Raw genomic sequence first — 17,669 nt, 5'->3', positions numbered from 1 at the left:
GATGCAAAATATGGCTGTACCAGTTGTCGAAATATCTAGATACATTCCTACTAGTTGTTAAGAACCCCTGTCCCGAATGTCCCCCAAGTATCCCCCAAGTAATGGCCACTCCAGAGCTTCCTCTGGGACCATGCAGACCTCCCCATTTACAACCACTGAAGGGGTAACACCTGCCATAGCAGGGCCGTCCAAGACTGTGTGGGTATGTTGGTGAGTGACAATCATAACAGTTGTTAACACTTTTCATATCATTCCTAGAAACAACCCTTTCGCTTACAACTTTGTCCCTTGTTTAAAGGCAAATTGATACAAATTTAGAAGTGAAAGGGCCTTGTGCAAACTCTTCATTTTCCAGATGAGGAAACTAAGGCCCAGAGAGAAGCAGAGACTTGCCCAAGGTCACACAGCCTGTCAGCATAAGCGAGGACAATAGAACGCAGGTCCCAGACTCCTGACAACTCCCTGGGTGTCAAGTCGTCTGGCCCCACAAACACTAAACTTTAACAGGTGATGGAAGAAGGTGAGAGGGAGGAACCTGTCCTAAGACAGAACTGATAACCAATCACTTGACTCTTGTACCTGGTAATTATAGTCTTGGCAACAGTCTCCTTGGTCACTATCGCCACAGAGATAGTTGTCATGGCAACCACCAGCCAGGGCCCCAACTTCCTGACACCAAGAGCCTTAAGATAAACCCAGAAGCAAGTTTGTTCCATAGCACTGACCCAGATCAGCGCTCCGAGTAGGAAAGAAACTTGCCCAACATCACACAGCAAGTTGGTGATGAAGCCAGGTTTCCTGAGTCCCCAGCCCAAGGCTCACAGCTGCCCCGTCCTTTCTGTGGCTGACACCCCCACCCCTGCCCCTGTTTTTTTGCCTGCCTTAGTGCTTCCCATATTCCTTCCACCCTCGGTCAGGATCTCCTTCCCACGGCATCTCACACTTGGCTGCCTGTCAGCCACTCATCCTCCCGGGAACAGGCTGACATGAGCTTAGTGTAGGACACATCACAGGGGTTTTCATCATTAGCTGGGGCTCCCTGAAGACTGAAAAGCCTTCAACACCCTCTGCCCCCCCTCCCAAAGGAAATGACCTCCAATGGTGGAATTTCAGGCACTGTTAGCTCAGAATTGAGGAGCTCTTTTTGGGCAGTCAGACCCTGTGTGTGGCCAGACAGAGCTGCCTCATTGTGGAGAGAGCTCTGGGCTGGGAGGCCAATGGCCTGGATTCTAGCCCTCCCCGCTCTGAGTCTGACCCCTGTTTTGCTTTTATCAAGTCCATCCTAAGGCCGCTGGGGGCCAGATGCAATTTGGCGTCGTAGTATCACCACACAAGGGGTAGGGTGGTTTAAAGAACTTGCCTACCTTCCTGTTATCTCCTTCTAGAATAATGGAATCTCAGGTTTGGAAGGATGGTCCCCACATAGGGAGGAGCTTGAGCAAAAGCAGGGAGGCCGAAAAGAATCTAGGAACCTATGAGTAGTTTGCGTGTTGAAGTGTAGGGTGTAAGGCTGGGAATGAAGAGAGGAGGCTACAAGGAGAGGCCAGAGGTGATTGAAAAGGATCAGTCACACCAGTCCCAGGTGTGAGGACATTGCCCCATGGGCCTCAGGGACTCACTGAATGCTCTGAGACAGTCCCCTGCCTGGGTCTGACCCACATAATTCCAATACTGTGGGATACAACTATGTAGGATGAGGGACAGCCTGGAGGCAAAGACAGCAAGGTGTATACCAGGGAACCATTCATCCGTTCATTCAATGAGTATCTGTTAGACACAACCTGAGCTGTGTGACCTTGTGCAAATTATTTGGCCTCTCTGCACTTCAGATTCCTCTTGTGTGAAGATGCCTGCCCACAGAAGTGGTGGTGTGAGGCTCAAATGAGTCGGTTGATACATACATGTAAATGTTAAGCACAGTGCATAGGAATAAGTACTCCATAAATGTGTGTTATAATTACGATGATTATTGAGCATCTACTATGTGCCTGGAACCCTCTAGACAGTAGATGTACAGTGTGAACACTGGTAAACACTGTACATTATTCTGCCCTCAAGGGACTCATAGTCTAATGGAGGAAACAAACCGAAAACAGAAAACTTCATAAAAACAGACAAAATAAAAATAATTACAAATTGTTGCAATCAGATGTAAATCTTAACCCCCAAACTCAGGTGGGCAAGGAATATTCATTTCTCAAAAAACCAAGTTAAGTTCTACTATTCCCCTATCCTTCTGGACTGGAGGGAAATTCAGTCTTCATCCTTACTGGAGGCTACTCTTGCCGGGGGACAAGGAGGGAAGCCAGGGGGCTCTCAGTAGCGCTGGACCATGTGAGGCTTCTAACCACAGTGCCCAAGCCCTCAAGGGCACCTGAGTCCAGCAGCCCCTGCTTCTAAGCCAAGGAGGGACCTGGGAGTCTTGCTGGAGGCTGGGATCACCAGGACTGGGTCCAGCCTCCCCATACCCTGTCCATTCATCCCCACAGTCTGGCCAAGAAAGGGGAGGATCCCCTGATCCCAGACTCCACTGACCTTCCTTCAGTTCACAGCCTCCAAGAGCTCCTTCCTCGCCCCTGTCCTTGACCTCACAAGAAATGAGCACTCTCTCTACACCAAAGGTTTGCAAACTCTGAGTCTCCAGGAGACAAACTGGTAACCAAAAAAAAAAAGTGTGAGACTTGGTGACCGGAGAGCACAGGTCCCACTTAAAGGGGGCAGCACAGCTCAGCTCACCAAACAGCCATAAGGCAGTGTTGCCCAGTGGTTAGGAGCCCACATTCTAGAGCTATGCTGCCTGGGTTCAAATTCTGCTGCTGCTGTTTCCTGTCTGTGAGTTCTTAGGCCAGTCACTTAACCACTCTGTGCCCATTTCCTTAACCATGATAAGGAATAATACTCATACCTCCTGTACAACAACTTCCTGTGAGAAAGCACTTTGAACAGTGCCCGACATTAGTAGGTACTCAGTAAATATCAGTGGTCATCTCATGAAAATGCAGGGCTGAGACTGCCAGATCTTCTAACTATTCAAGAAAAGCCAAATATCCAAATTTTTATTTTGAAATTGCTGGTTTTTAACTTTGGTAACTGAGTGAAGACAGTTGTTAAACCTTGGTGAAGGACATACAGAACACATCTATGAACAGGATAGGGCCTAGGAAACCCAGTTTGAAATACCTGCTCTATGATGTTTAAACACATAGAAAACGAAGCCAGAAAGGAAAGAGTCAGAGGCAGTTTCTGCTGTGAACCCCATGACCAAACCTCTCCTAGCCAAGAGATACAGAAAGGGGAGGAGAAAATAGAGGGGAAAAAAAAATTAACATATCAAATTATCCTGGTAGATAGCACATTGCACACTGAAGTGCTATGTGTTATGAGGATTTTTTTTTTTTAAGTAGCTGAGAAAGAATAGGAAAAAAAAAAAAAAAAGAATAGGAAAGGTTGTGGGGAAGGTAATGTATAAGGTGTCACCCATGATAAGGAGCTAGCTTAACAAACAATCAGGAAGAGAGAAGATGGTGGGGTGGGGGCAGGGGGGGGATGGCCTATGCAAAGGGCCTGAGGCAGAAAAGAGTTTAATGCAAAAGAGGAGAGTGGTAATGGATGAGCCGGATATGTAGGCAGGGGCAGTACATGCAGGGCCTCAAAGGCCACGGTGAGGAGCATGAGATTATTTTAAGGGCAATTGGGAGATATTGAAGGGTTTCAAGCAAAGAGGTATGATATAGAGTTGACTTCAGGAGACAAATTAGGAAACTGTTAAAATAGCCTGGGAGAGACGATGTGGCCTGGATTGGCCAGCAGCCTTGGACGTGGACAGCCCCAGATTTCTGAGTCTGGATTGGCCTCAAAATCAGAGGCTGGATTTAAGCCTCAAAGCAAACCTGCTGCTTTTACATCAGCCAGGTAGTGGCCTTCCCATAGCCAGTGTCCCCCAGGCCCATCTTGGACATCCCCATTTCACCTGGGCTGAATCTGTTAACTGGCCTCAGCTGCCCTCTGCTGGCAGAAGAGGGCACTAGAGCAAGGGGAGCAGCTGCTTCCCAAAGCTGCACAATTCTCAATTAAAAGAAGATACCTCGCCAGCACCCATCTTCCCTGTCTCAGTTAGTAGAATCTCTATCATCCGGTAGCTCAACTCAGAAACCCAGGACTCAGTTCCTCCTTCTCCCTCACTCCCCATCAGGGAGTCCCTTTGACTCTATTTTCTGAATAAAATTCTAAATCAGAAATGTCCTAAATATATCTAATGACGTCCACTTTTCTCCATCTCCACCAGCCACACCCTAGCCAAAGCCACCACTATCTCTTCTTTGGCCGATTTGTTCACTGTCACTCTTGTCCTGGCCAATCCATTTCCCACTCAGCAGGCAGAGTGCTCATGGTATACTCTGACTCCAAAATCCTTTCTCCTCAGTGTATAGCTCCTCATATCATTCAATGTTGAACCAAATAGGGAAATCCCTGATATACACACAGCCCCATCCACCCTGGGCACTCTGCAGGCGTGGAAAATCATATGAAGATTCAGGAGAACAGAGATGCTCATATCCAAGCCTTACAAACGCACTTGCCCGCCCACCACTGGGAATTTTCCCCTCTCTCCACGTGGTGTCCCAGCCTCACCATCTCACTGGCTCCTCTCCTTCCTCCATCCTCCCCTTCATTTCTGTCTGTCTCATTCTCTCCCTCCCACAAATTCCTTATCATTTCTAATGCAAAGCACATTTGCCATCTCTGTTTATTTGGCACCTGCCAGCGAGGGCTCTTGGGGTCTCACATTCCCCTCAAGCAGATTGTCAAGGTTATCTTCCCATACTATACATATACACAGTTCCCTCCCCAGGAAAAATACCAATACCAAGACAATAACATTTTCACCTGAGTACAGCGTGGTGCTAACATTCTATGACTAACATTCTATCATTCCAACATCCTATGGCGTGGCCTGAGATTAGTGAAATCCCCTCTGAGCCCAGACTCAGACCATGTAATGGATGCTTCACCCCCCACAGGGGACTTGTGTCAGTAGAACTGGACACCCTGACCACAAGGGAGCCTCCGGGTTCCTGAGGCAAATCACAGCATGTTAACTCAGCTCATGGGGGCTGCCACTGTAGCACACAGGTTTGCTGTGGAAGAAAATAAAGACACATTGCAGAGAAAGGATCCTGGCAATATAGACATCCTGGTTTTCCGGAGGTAACTGAAGTCCAGCTCTGTCCCTGCCTATCCTGTCCAGGGGTTGGTTTTTCACCTCTTCCTTGGGGCCTATACATTCCCGCTTTTGCCTAAAGTGTGTCCGGCTGGCCTTCCTGGTTCCACCAACCACAGCGCCCTGACTCACCGTCAGAGAGGCACTGCCTTTCCCTTGGCAAACCCAGCCTCTGTCCCCAACCCAGCGAGGAAGAAAGGGAACTGTAAATGACAACTTTTTCTTAGTCTTCAAAGATCTTTAGGCTTCCCTGGTGGCTCAGTGGTTGCAAATCCGCCTGCCAACGCAGGGGACACAGGTTTGAGCCCTGGCCCACGAAGATCCCACATGCCGTGGAGCAACTAAGCCCGTGCGCCACAACTACTGAGCCTGCGCTCTAGAGCCCGCGAGCCACAACTACTGAGCCCGTGTGCCACAACTACTGAAGCCCATGCGCCTAGAGCCCGTGCTCCGCAACAAGAGAAGCCACCGCAGTGAGAAGCCCGCACACCACAACGAAGAGTAGCCCCCACTCGCCGCAACTAGAGAAAAGCCCACGCGCAGCAGTGAAGACACAACACAGCCAAAAATAAATAATAAATAAAATAAATTTTTTAAAAAAAGATCTTTTATTTCCTTTTTGAATGTCAGGAGCAGAGGGATGGGTTCATCACACTCATTCCTTCATAGTAGACCATCATCACTCTTTTCCTCAAGGCCCCTATTTTACTTTACTTATGTACATATTTTTTGTTTGTTTTAATTACCAGTTCTCACCCTCATTCCCATCCCTCTATAGGCAACCATTCTAATGTACTCAATATGTATTCTTTAATATGTAAATATCCTTGTTAGATTTGCAATGTTGCTATGTAATATGTACTTCTTAAATTTATTTTATTGTAGTATAGTTGATTACAATGTTGTGTTAATTTCTACTTACAGCAACATGATTCAGTTATACATGTATACATTCTTTTTCATATTCTTTTCCATTAGGGTTTATCAGTGTGATATGTGCTTTTTTTTAACATTTTATTTTTTATTCTTTAAAATTTATTTATTTTATTTATTTATTTTTGGCCGCATTGGGTCTTTGTTGCTGTGCGTGGACTTTCTCTAGTTGCGACAGACAGGGGCTACTCTTCGTTGCGGTGCACGGGCTTCTCATTGCGGTGGCTTCTCTTGTTGCAGAGCACAGGCTCCAGGCACGTGGGCTTCAATAGTTGTGGCACATGGGCTCATTAGTTGTGGCTCATGGGCTCTAGAGCGCAGGCTCAGTATTTGCGGCACACAGGTTTAGTTGCTCCACGGCATGTGGGATCTTCCCGGACCAGGGCTCAAACCTGTGTCCCCTGGGCTGGCAGGCAGACTCTTAACCAGTGCGCCACCAGGGAAGTCCCTGATATGTGCTTTTAATCTACATAAATCATATCACACACTTTTCTTAATGCTCAGCTCTATGTTTTAAAGATCTACACATGTTGATGAGGGTAGGGGGATTATAAGGGATGCAGTTGCTGCCCCACCCAGATCCCCTTTACCAGACATAGTGGCCTGACCACCAGCTGTTGTGAGTATTGGCTAGAAAACACTCACAGCTGCCACCTTCTCCGGAGAATTGCCCTTGGTCAAACAGAAGCCAACTGGCCAGGGAGACTCCCCACCTCCCTCCCTGACCCCTAGACTTGGCCAGTGACTGACAGATACAGGGTTACAAGAGGCCTCAAGGCGGGAACAAGTCTGTGGCAAAATTTGTGCCACAGAGGTCCCCATGAGGTCATGCTGGAGCGAGTCCCCGGCAGAGACCCCATCCTCACTTGGCCTTTTATCTCCTGCCTTCCTTCCTTCTTCCCTTCCTCCTAAGGACACTCCCCACCAAAGGCAGTTAAACAAGAATACTCATCTCTGGCTCTCTGACCTATGAGAGTGACCGTGCATTATCATCCAAACTGGTACACATTTGAGAATGCAAGGAGTTCTATTAATAATCAGCCAGGGCAATCTTATGGTAAACCATAATGGAAAAGAATAGTAAAAAAAAAAGAATGTATATATATGTATAACTGAATCACTTTGCTGTACAGCAGAAATTAACACGACATTGTAAATCAACGATAATTTGATAAAGAGTATTGAAAAAAAAATCGTCCAGGGCAAAGGGCAGAAGCCATGACTGTCCTGCCCAAACCAGGACATGCACTGACCGAGCAGGCACTTGGCTCATTGCTTCTCGTTGCTGCCTAGTATCCCATGGTACACACCCAGCACATTTTGTCTGTTTGTTCCTCAGGGACACCCACCTAGGTTCACTCTAACTTCCTGCTACCACCAGGAAAAAAAAAAAAAAACACTGCAGGAAAATCCTCAGACATGTTCCCTAATAGACCTGTGTGAGAATTTCTCTAGGATGATGGAACTGAAAACACAAGCCACATGAGCAGTTTTAGCCTCCAAAAAAATCTTCCCAAATGAGAATTCCAGTCTTACTGTAAGGAGGTGTAGGGGCACAGAGAGTGTTTCTCCCTGTTTCTTCTATCTTAGTAAAACCCCTGTGGCACTTACTGCTGGCTCCACGCTGCTAGAAATACTGGAGTTCCCCGAAGTTCCCTGAGGAAATCACATTTGACTCAAGCTTTGAGGAATGAGTAGGGGTTAACCAGTGTTGTGAGGAAAGATAAACATGGTTAGGTGGAGGGAACAATAAACTCATTCATTCACATATAAATATTTATTGAGCACATATATTTAAAGGTCCTGTAGCCTCAGTAGATAATTTAACAGTAAACATTTACACAGAGTTTTACTGCTTCCCTGCCCAGAGTCTCCCAAGAATTAAGAACACAGGATCACCTGGGTTCCTGAGGCAGGACTATACCTCCTACAAATACAGAGGATCTCCTACACCAGCATTTGTCAAACTAAATGTGCACTTAGATCACCTGGACATCCAGTAGGTCTGGGTGGGGCCTGAGATTCTGCATTTCTGATAGGCTCCCCACTGCTACTACTAGTCTGGGGATCACGCCCTGATTAGCAAGGTCCTGCAGAACCACAATACCATTATCACTCCCAAACAATCCACATTCAAATTTCCCCACGTGTCCAAAAATTTTCTTTATAGCCTTTTTTAAAATGTTGTGATCCAGGATCCAATCAAGGATGATAGATTACATTTGCTTTTCCCCTCCCTTCATTCTCCTTTCATCTACAACATAGATTTTTTTTTTTTTCCTCTTTCATGGCACCAACATTTTTGAAGAGTTCAGGCTAGTTGTTCTGAATATGCCACAGTCTGGCTTTTTCTGATTTTTCCTGATGTTTCCTCATGAGTAGATGCAGGTGAAACATGTTTGGCAAGAAGACTATGCAGGTGATGTGTCCCCCACATCGCATCACGTCTAGTCTTTGTCCCATCCCATTCGGTGATGCTAAATTTGATCGCTTGGTTAAGGGAGTGTCCACCAGGTCACTCCACTTTAAAGGGAAGCTTTTCCTTTTATAAATAACTAGTAATCTGTGGGGTAAGTTGTGTGACTATCCTGTCCCTCAAAAACCTTTCTCCCAAGGGTTAGCATCCACTAATGATCCTTGCTTACTATTTTCAGAATTATTTAAGCATATAAGTGTGTGTGTGTGTGTGTGTGTGTATGTGTGTGCCCATATATGAGAAAAAAATTGGAAAAACTGAAATCCATTCACAGTGACTGAACACAGTAATAAGAGAAATGGGGTGGGAGTAAGGTCTGCATCTTTCTTTGGAACAAGTATTTGGTAATTTAACCATCCCAGGCTCTAAACAGGCTCCATTACTGACCTCAGCTCAGATCTCCTCTGGGAAAGTAACACCATACAGGAGGCTTGGCAGATGAAGCCTCGGGGCACCACCACCCCCCCATGCACAAGATTGTCTTATCCCTGTCTCCAGAGAATACCAAGACAGGCTGGCTCCAAGCCAGAAATCCAACCCTCCAGAAGCCTTGACAGGAGCTTTCTGAACTTGAGTCGACCCCTCAGTTCCCTGGGTCATATTCACAGTCTCCCATGAGTGTAAAGGGAGATGGCCAGATCTGCCCCAGACCAAACTAAATCAAGTGCTCAGCCTTGCATGAAGCAGGAGTGTCTCTGATTTCCAATTGTATGCTCTCAGATGAAGAGGCTTGGAGCCATGAGGCCCAGCTGCTGGGCAAAGCCTGTGGCCTGAATTATTGATGGATGAATTCATCAGGCACACTGCCTTCACCCCTCCACTCAGGTCATGTCCAGCTTATTGAAAAACAGAGCCTGAAACTGTACACCACCTGCCCAGAAGGAAGTCACTCTGGTCCAAACTGCTTAGCCCTCTTTGTAGCTGGAATATTATAAAGAGCAGAGGCTTCGGAACCCTACAGACCCGAGTTCAAGTCTCTCCTCTTCCTCTGCTGGACTGTGTGACCTGGCTGGCTAGTTTACCTCTGTGAGCCTGTTTCCTCATCTGCAAAATGGGACTAATCATATCTTACCAGTGTTTTTGAGATCAAAGAAAACACCCATAAAGTTACCAGTACAGTGCCTGGCATGAACTAGGCAAACTCCATTATGCAAACTTTTATAGTCTGACTCCTTGCCTTTGTCTCCTCTCACTGTGAACCCTATACTCCAACCCCACCTCACCACCTGTCCAGCTTGGACCAGGCCATGTGATTTTACACTATCAGTGTCACTTATCAACTTATTGCCTCTCTGCTCTAAAACCACTCTTTTTGCCAGCTCTGTGATAATGGAGCCAGATCTCGTAAATATTTCTTCCTTGCCAGCTGACATACATTAAGCCTTTTCAGTAGAGTGTACTAGAGGAACACTGGAGGAGAATGGACCTTCCCTTCCTGGTTCGAGGTTGGCTCACTTCCTGGGTTCCTGGAGAGCATGCTTTTTTCCCACTGCTTGGCGCAGAGTTTCTCCAGTGCTAGGTGCCTGCAGGGTACAGCTTTCATCAATTTGTCTGCTACATACTTTCTCCAGCTCTTAACTAGAGCATCAGTAGCATAGCCAGGAGCCCCAGACAGCTTGGGTCTGCACCCAAGTTCAGGTCACTCCTACCCACACCCTCTCCTCACTCCTGGACACACATACACTGGGAGCCCGACAGAGCTGGCCATCTGCAGAGCAAGCCACCTGACTTTTGTCCTCTGGAACTGGCTGGAACCACCCTGGCCCAAGCCATATACAAAAGTTCACTAGGTTCCTAGAGAGAGCAGTCTCTCTAAATTACTAATCTTCCTTAAATTACTTAATTTAATTTAATTTACTTAAATTACTAATCTCTCTCTAAATTACTTAATCTCCTATGTAGGGCTTCCGTGGTGGTGCAGTGGTTAAGAATCTGCCTGCCCATGCAAGGGACATGGGTTCGAGCCCTGGTCCGGGAAAATCACACATGCCGCAGAGCAACTAAGCCCATGCGCCACAACTACTGAGCCTGCACTCTAGAGCCCATGAGCCACAACTACTGAGCCGGCGTGCCACAACTACTGAAGCCCGAGCCCATGCTACGCAACAAGAGAAGCCACCGCAATGAAAAAGCCCACGCACCTCAACAAAGAATAGCCCCCGCTCGCCGCAACTAGAGAAAGCCCGCACACAGCAACAAAGACCCAATGCAGCCAAAAATAAATTAAATAAATAAATTTTTTAAAAAACATGCTATGTAACATATAACTACACACTAACATCCTATAGGCTTTGATTTATTTATTTTATTCGCTTTATTTATTATCCTCCCAACAAACCCCCCCCCCTCACCACACTAAAAGTGCAAGCTTCATGAGAGCAGGGACGGACTTTTGCCTATATTGTTCCCTTCTGTGTCCCCAGAGCCTAGGACAGTGCCTGGATATGATGGGATACTCAAATACTTAAGGAGTGAGGGAATGATTAAATATTGGATGAATGCCTGCATGAGTAAACAAGTTCTTAGTTATTAGGATCTGCGGGGAGTGGGACATCCTGGGGTTAAGGAGGTTGACTGGGACTGGGGAATGGGGTCCTCAGGTCTCCCTAGGGATGGATACCCACTGCAATGGTCCAGAGTTCCTCTCCCTGCTACCAGCAAGTTGCTTAGCAACCAGCCTCCTGTCCCTCCGCCACCGCTAGAGGGCGCGCGGGCGGGGAGACGTGAACGCGCACGCGTGCGCGGCGCGGGCCGGCGAGGTAAGCACGTCACTTCCTGTTTCTTTAGGGGAACGTGGCTTTCCCCACAGCGCCCGTCTTCCCTTCTGCGTCTCTGCTGCAGCTGCCGGAGCTGGAGTCGGACCCCGAGTGCAGCCTTGCCATGGACTCGGCCCTCAGCGACCCGCATAACGGCAGTGTCGAGGCAGGCGGCCCAACCAACGGCACGACGCGGCCGCCTTCCACGCCCGAGGGCATCGCGCTGGCCTATGGCAGCCTCCTGCTCATGGCGCTGCTGCCCATCTTCTTCGGCGCCCTGCGCTCCGTGCGCTGCGCCCGCGGCAAGGTACGGTCAGCGGCAAAGCCGGGCCCTGACACGGCTGGCACGGACCCTTCCCCCGCCCGCCCTAGACGGGACAGACACCTCTTCTGCCCGGACACTGACCCTTCCCAGCATTGCTCACCACCGCATCCCCAACGCGGGCCCACATCCCGGGGCTGACCTTAGGTGCCCCAGGATCTGGGCACCGATCCGCGAACCAGGTACTGACACCTTTCTCAAAGAGGGAGCGGTTTCCACCCCCGTTCGGACCTTGACACATCCCTCTCTCTGTGCACCGTGCTGGAAGCACTGTCGGCCGACCCTGACACTGTGATTCGGGTACTAATTGTTTTGAGCCTGCTGGACCCAGCCAGACCAGCCTCACCCTCTGCTCTGGCTGCTCATCCCGTCTGGGACAGTCACCCCATCCCAGGCTCTGGGTCAACATCCATCTGTACCTGATGGGGCACTGGTTCTGACACCTCCTTAATGGTACAGCCTCTTGTCATTCCTCACCCTAACCCAGGGCAAATTCTGGCACCCAGGCTCATCCCTAGACTCTGACACCTGTCCAGCTGGAATCTGTGACCCCTAGAGTGCTCTCCTAGAACCCCCAGATCAGGCCTTTGCCCCACCTAAAAAAAAAACAAAAACAACTAACACAGGAATATTAGCTCCTGGAACCCCCAGCTCAGCTCCTAGTTTTTTGCATCACTTTCTGGAACCAATTCCGGTCAGCCAACTCCTCAGAACCTGGCACTTTGGTGCCTCTATTTTTAACCAGCCATAGACCCCTTGGTTTGCTGGTTTCCTCTCCCTCACTACACCCAAGCTCGGACCTGTCCGAGCCTGAGCCCAGACCCTATTCCTAACCCCTAACCCTAACCCTGTTCCCACCCCAGACCCTACCTCAAAGTAGCTCTTCTCCTCATGCCTCTTAAGACAGTCTTTCCACCAAATTGGGCTTACTTGCTGAGTAACTGAGCTGCTGTAGGCCTCTCTTGTGAGACTGGGCCACAGTTCATCCCTGTCTTTCAACATCTGTCCCATTGGATACCTAAGAGGTCCCCAGGGCCTTCCACCTTCTGACTTCCTCTCTGTCACCCTTCTTCCCTATATTAAGCCCTCTCTAGCCTGTTGCACCAGTGGCTTCTCACTTCCTGGCAGCCTCTCCCATCATCCTCCACCACCTCCTGATCTGCAGCTCCCTGCTGCTCCTCCCCCACCCAGACCTGAAGTTGAATCTTAGCGGAAGCCGTCGTACCCAAAGAGGGCAGACCCATAGAGGAGCTGCCACTTTTGAAACTGCTCAAGCCCAGGTTCTCAAAAAACATTACCCAACTTGAGCAGTGGCCGAGGCCTGCCACCTTCCTTTCTCAAGATCAGAGAACTTGAGGCTGGTTCCCTCTGTGGTCAGATGCAAAGGGGATTGGTCACGCAGGGCTTAGGTGGCCCCATTTTCCTTCCTATTCTGCCTCTTCTAAGCAGAGTTCTGGTGGCTTTCATCCTCCCTACCTTTGCCTTTCGGGCAAACGCTTGGTACAGGGGGATGTTCTGAAATAGATTAGGACAAAGAAGGTGAAGGGCAGCATGGAGTGAGCTGGGCACTTGATGTGAGGGGCTCCCTATACTGAGTAATTCTCCTTGGCACATCTACACATGGATTAGTAATCTCTTCAGAAAACATCATACAGACAACAGAATTTCCTGAACCTCCACTGTTGTCCAGGGCAGACGGATGCTGCAAAGATGAATGGGTCAGAGCCCTGTCACCAAGTTCAGGTGTCTGGATGAGAGAGGAATAACTAGATCTGTGATTGTAGTACAGGTAGTGCTGCAGGCTTTAGGGAGAAAGATTGAGTACACCTGGGGCAGGGCAGGGCGGCTCTGTGCTGGAGGCGGGCTGGAGCCTTGATGTAGAGGTCGAATTTCCGCCAGAAGACATTCCAGGCAGAGGAAACCAGGAAAGCAGCCGTAAGAGGCAGTTTAGGTGATGGTGGAAGGTCTGGAGTGGCTGGAGCAGAGGGTAAGGATAGAAGAGAGCTTTAGATCTACTGAAGCATCTAAATACCTCTCCCCAGCATCTCCGGCCAGACAGGGGGGCTGGAAGACTGTGCATGGAATTGCAAACAGCCTGACCCTTAGTAGCCTGCCGCCACCAGTAACCAGGGTATTCTAAAGTTTACAAGCCTTCGCCCTCTGATTCTCCCAGCAGCTGAGTGAGACAGGCAGAGCCAGTTTTATTATCACCATTGTACAGAGAAACTGAGAGTCAAAGAAATGACTTCTCTGCCAATTAAGGGCAGAACCAGCTGTCCCTGGTCCTAGTCTGGGGCTCTCTCCTTGATGCAGGTGCCTCTAAAGACCCATACAAGTGGCATCTTGGCCTAGGGAGAGGACAGGCCAAACGACTCCCTTTTTCTACCCTGAGTTGTTTCCCTAATCATTTGGCAAGGAGAGAAAAGTTAGCTTGGGGGCCCAGGAGTTTTGATTTCCCACTAGTGTTAGACCCCCCCCCCCCACAGCCAGCTGAGAGAGGGCACGTGAGGACAGCATTCTCCCGGGGGGCAAGTTGTCCATGACTGGCAGGGCGCGTTGTGAAATCATGGGAGGAGAAGTCCAGGAGTGTGTGGGGAAGAAATAGCCATGGGCAGAGCCATCTGAGAGCAGTGCCCGTCCCTGTCAGAGACCTGTGTTCCCAGAAGGGAGCAAATCCCAGCAACAGCTACTCATCACCGCTTCAGAGGCCTTTGGCCTGTAACTCAGAGGAGCCCCTCAGCCAGCTGGACTGGGTTCCTGCTCTGGGCTGGGTACCAGGGGTGCCAAGACAAAGAAGGCCAAGCCCTCCCCTCACAGAGCGCAGTCACCAAGGAGAAACAGCTGTGTGACCAGCCGACTGCTAGAGGTGGCAGCAGTGGTCTTTGGCAGGGTGGATGAGAGCTCAGCAGGCAGAACAGGAGGAGAGGGAGGCCTGGGGCCACAGGTGTTTTCTGGGAGGCAGTGAGCAGTTTGATGTGAGCCCAGTACAGGTACTTGGGTGATGTAACAGGAAGATGCTTTGGGATCCTGCGGCCCTTTGGAGGTACAGAATCCTGAGGGCAATGCACCAGTTAATCTTCATAGTTACTATATGTTTGCATTTGTAAAAATTGAAGCAATGCAGAAGTATAAAGGGAAAGCCCCCCCAGTACCACTTCCGTGGAAGTAACCCAGGTAGCTGTTTGGTGTGCCATCTTCCAGACCTTTTTCTGTATATATACAAACACGTATGTGCCTGTGTGTATATACATATGTAAATTTATTTTTATAAAAGTGGGATTTTGCGGTACATAATTGCTCTGAAACTTGATTCTTTTTTTTTTCCTTAACAATATGTCTTGGTCATTTTCCTATGTCAGTACATGTAGATGTACCTTGTTGTTTTATGGCGGGGAGGGTAGGTCACGCACGCCCAAGGTGTAGAATTCCAAAGGTACAGGGGGACAAAGTGAAATCTCCCTCCCACCCCAGCTGCCCAGTTTCCCTCCCCAGAGGCAGCCCCTGTTACGTGTTTCTTGGCTATCCATCGAGAGCCTCTGTGCCTTTACAAATAAATAAGCATATGCTTTCCCCCCATTTTTTGCTATATAACTGTTACATTTTGTTATAGATACACTCTTTTTTACACCTTGCTGTTTTCACCACTTACATGTTGCAGATCTAATATGTCAGTACCCATGGCACAGTTGTGTTCTTTAACAGCTGTGTGGTGTCCACCTGTACCCCCCAGCCATGATTCTCAAAATGTAATCCCAGGACCAGCAGCATCAGTATCACCTGGGAACTTGTTAGAAACCCAAATCTGTTCACAAGCCCTCCTGGCGATTCTGATGCGAGCCCAAGTGTGAGGGCCCCTGATTTGGAGTCCTCCACTGGTCAGTTAGGTGTGTCAATCTTCTGCTATCGCAAACCACGCTGAAATTAATCTCCTTATACATTTGTTACTTCACACTTTTCTGTGTATTTGTAGGATAAATTCCTTGAAATCGATTTGCTGGGTCAAAGGCTCTGTGCATGTTTGATTTAGATGGATTTTATCAAATTATCCACCATAGAGGTTGTACCAGTTTATACTCCCACCCGCAGTGACCTCAGTTCTTGTTTGATGGCTGCTTGGTAGTCCACTCTTCAGAGGTTTCTGAGCTGTTGTGGATGCGATCAGGTCCTTCAGAAAGAGCTCCTGATAGGGGAGGTGACAGGCGGGAAGGGGGCTGGTGAGGTGGTGCTAGTGGAGACTGCAGCAGGGGCGAAGGGCTGGGGTGGGGGGGTGGTAGTTCAGGAGATGCGCAGGTGAGTGAGTGCACGTGGCAGTGAGGAGAGGAGACCCTGGGGTAACAGAATGGTCCACGAATTCCAGATCCTTTCTAGGGCATGGCCTGGAAGCAGAACTCCCAGAGCTCCAGCTGAGCCAATGACTTGAGCGAGCCATCTTCCCTCGCTGCTTTTGCTTCCGCCCTGATAATTGAGCATGCAGAATGTCACTGGAAGCTGAATTTATTTCTGCTCTTTATGTCAGTTCCCAACCCCCCCCCACCGCCCCCAAGTATGTTTTGCACTTTAGAAGCCATTGCATTTGCATAAGAACGTCTAGTTTAAAAATCCAAATTGAATCAGTGGAGAATCCTGACAACTTTTTGTATTTTTCTAACTACAAAGATTCTGTTGCCTTCAGGATTCTGTTCCTCAGAAAGGTCTCAGGCTCCCTGAGCATCTTGTCATAACTTTCCAGCAGAAATTTCCAGATGGAAAAGGTAGAGGACGTCTAGGGGGTAATAGCCAAGAGTTTGGGCTCTGGAACCAGACTGCCTCAGTGTGAATCCTGGCTCTGCCACTCGTCAGCTGTGTGACCTTAAAGCAAGTTATGTCACCTCTCTGAGCCTCAGTTTCTTCATCTGTAATGTGGAGCTATTAAAAGTACCTGCTTCCTGGGGTTACTGTGAGGATGAAATCATGTAAAGCACCTAGAACAATGCTTGGCACCTAGAAAGCTCTCAGTAAGTGTTATCCGTGTTACTGTCATCCTTGGTCAGATTTGAAGTCTCCCGTTCTGACTCAACATTGCACGTGGGATATTTCTAATAGTCACCCACAGAGGAGACCAGATTCCTCTGTGTGATGGAGCATCTGTCCAACCTGGTTTGTCATCGAATAATATTAAGCCTCTTCCTGCCCAGGATCCTGGGCTGAATTGAAATGACTGTGTGGAAATGAGCGGTAACACTGGTTTGTAGGTGAAGCCAGAGTCCGTGAATGCTTTCATACCATGTGCCCTGCCTGCATCTACAGGTCCCTCTGCCTGGTAAGCGCTTCCCTTCCTCGTACACAAAGCAAACTCCTCAACTTAGTCAGCGTCTATCTGGCTCCTACTACATACCAGACCCTGTGCTTGGCCTGCAAGGCCTTGCTTAAGTGATATCTGCTCTAACCACCTCTGACCCTCCCCTGCTTCCTTGCAAAAGTAGTGTCCTGTCTGCTTTCTCATGTTTCCCTTATAAGAATAATACAAATAGTTTATACAACTTGTGGGAAGCTCAAGGCACAACACAAGTACTTCTAGTGCTGTGGGGGAAAAAAAAAATCATCAAATCCTGGCAACCCATTTTACAGCTGAGGAAATTGAGGCTCTGAGAAGGAAGATAACTTCCCCAAGGTCCCAAACCTGGAAAGAAGCAGAGCTGGGAGTGCAGCTGGGCCTGCTGACATCAGAGCCCTCCCTCCACCACTGGGCACTCGTGCCATGTACCACCGCAGTATGCGTGTCTCTGTTCTGTCACATGTCACACTATGTGGTGATACTCTGTTTACATGTCAAGGTCTTGGCCTACCTGCCTGTGAACTCTTTGTGGTCAGGAGCTTATTTATTTTTGTGCCCACCCTGCTGCTACACAGGAAATATAATGATTTTATGGAGGTGCACAGAGAGGGTGATGAATTTGCCCAGACCCCACAGCACAGTGCTGC

At 48.6% G+C, this 17,669-nt stretch overlaps 1 protein-coding gene across 9 annotated transcripts in view; it reads left to right on the top strand.

Annotated features, from left to right (window-relative positions):
- The first annotated feature begins 11,384 nt into the window (after window positions 1–11,384).
- The window catches only part of HM13 (histocompatibility minor 13), a 40,518-nt gene continuing 34,233 nt past the window's right edge, over window positions 11,385–17,669 (top strand). For 4 of the 9 annotated variants that reach the window (XR_014235940.1, XR_014235942.1, XM_082361454.1 and 1 more), the window contains exon 1: window positions 11,386–11,693. Coding sequence is in view for 6 of the 9 variants with exons in the window: in XM_082361454.1 (XP_082217580.1) it covers window positions 11,511–11,693 (183 nt within the window). In the remaining 3 variants the exon portion in view is untranslated. Of the gene's footprint in view, window positions 11,694–17,669 lie in introns of all 9 variants that reach the window. The other 5 variants (XR_014235941.1, XM_082361455.1, XM_082361456.1 and 2 more) reach the window with 3 other exon arrangements.

Source organism: Balaenoptera borealis, assembly GCF_965194805.1.
Source record: "Balaenoptera borealis genome assembly, chromosome: 16".
NCBI classification, from domain to species: Eukaryota; Metazoa; Chordata; class Mammalia; order Artiodactyla; family Balaenopteridae; genus Balaenoptera; species Balaenoptera borealis.
The sequence above is the reverse complement of the archived record's forward strand: the minus strand, read 5'-3'. Positions and strand labels throughout refer to the sequence as shown.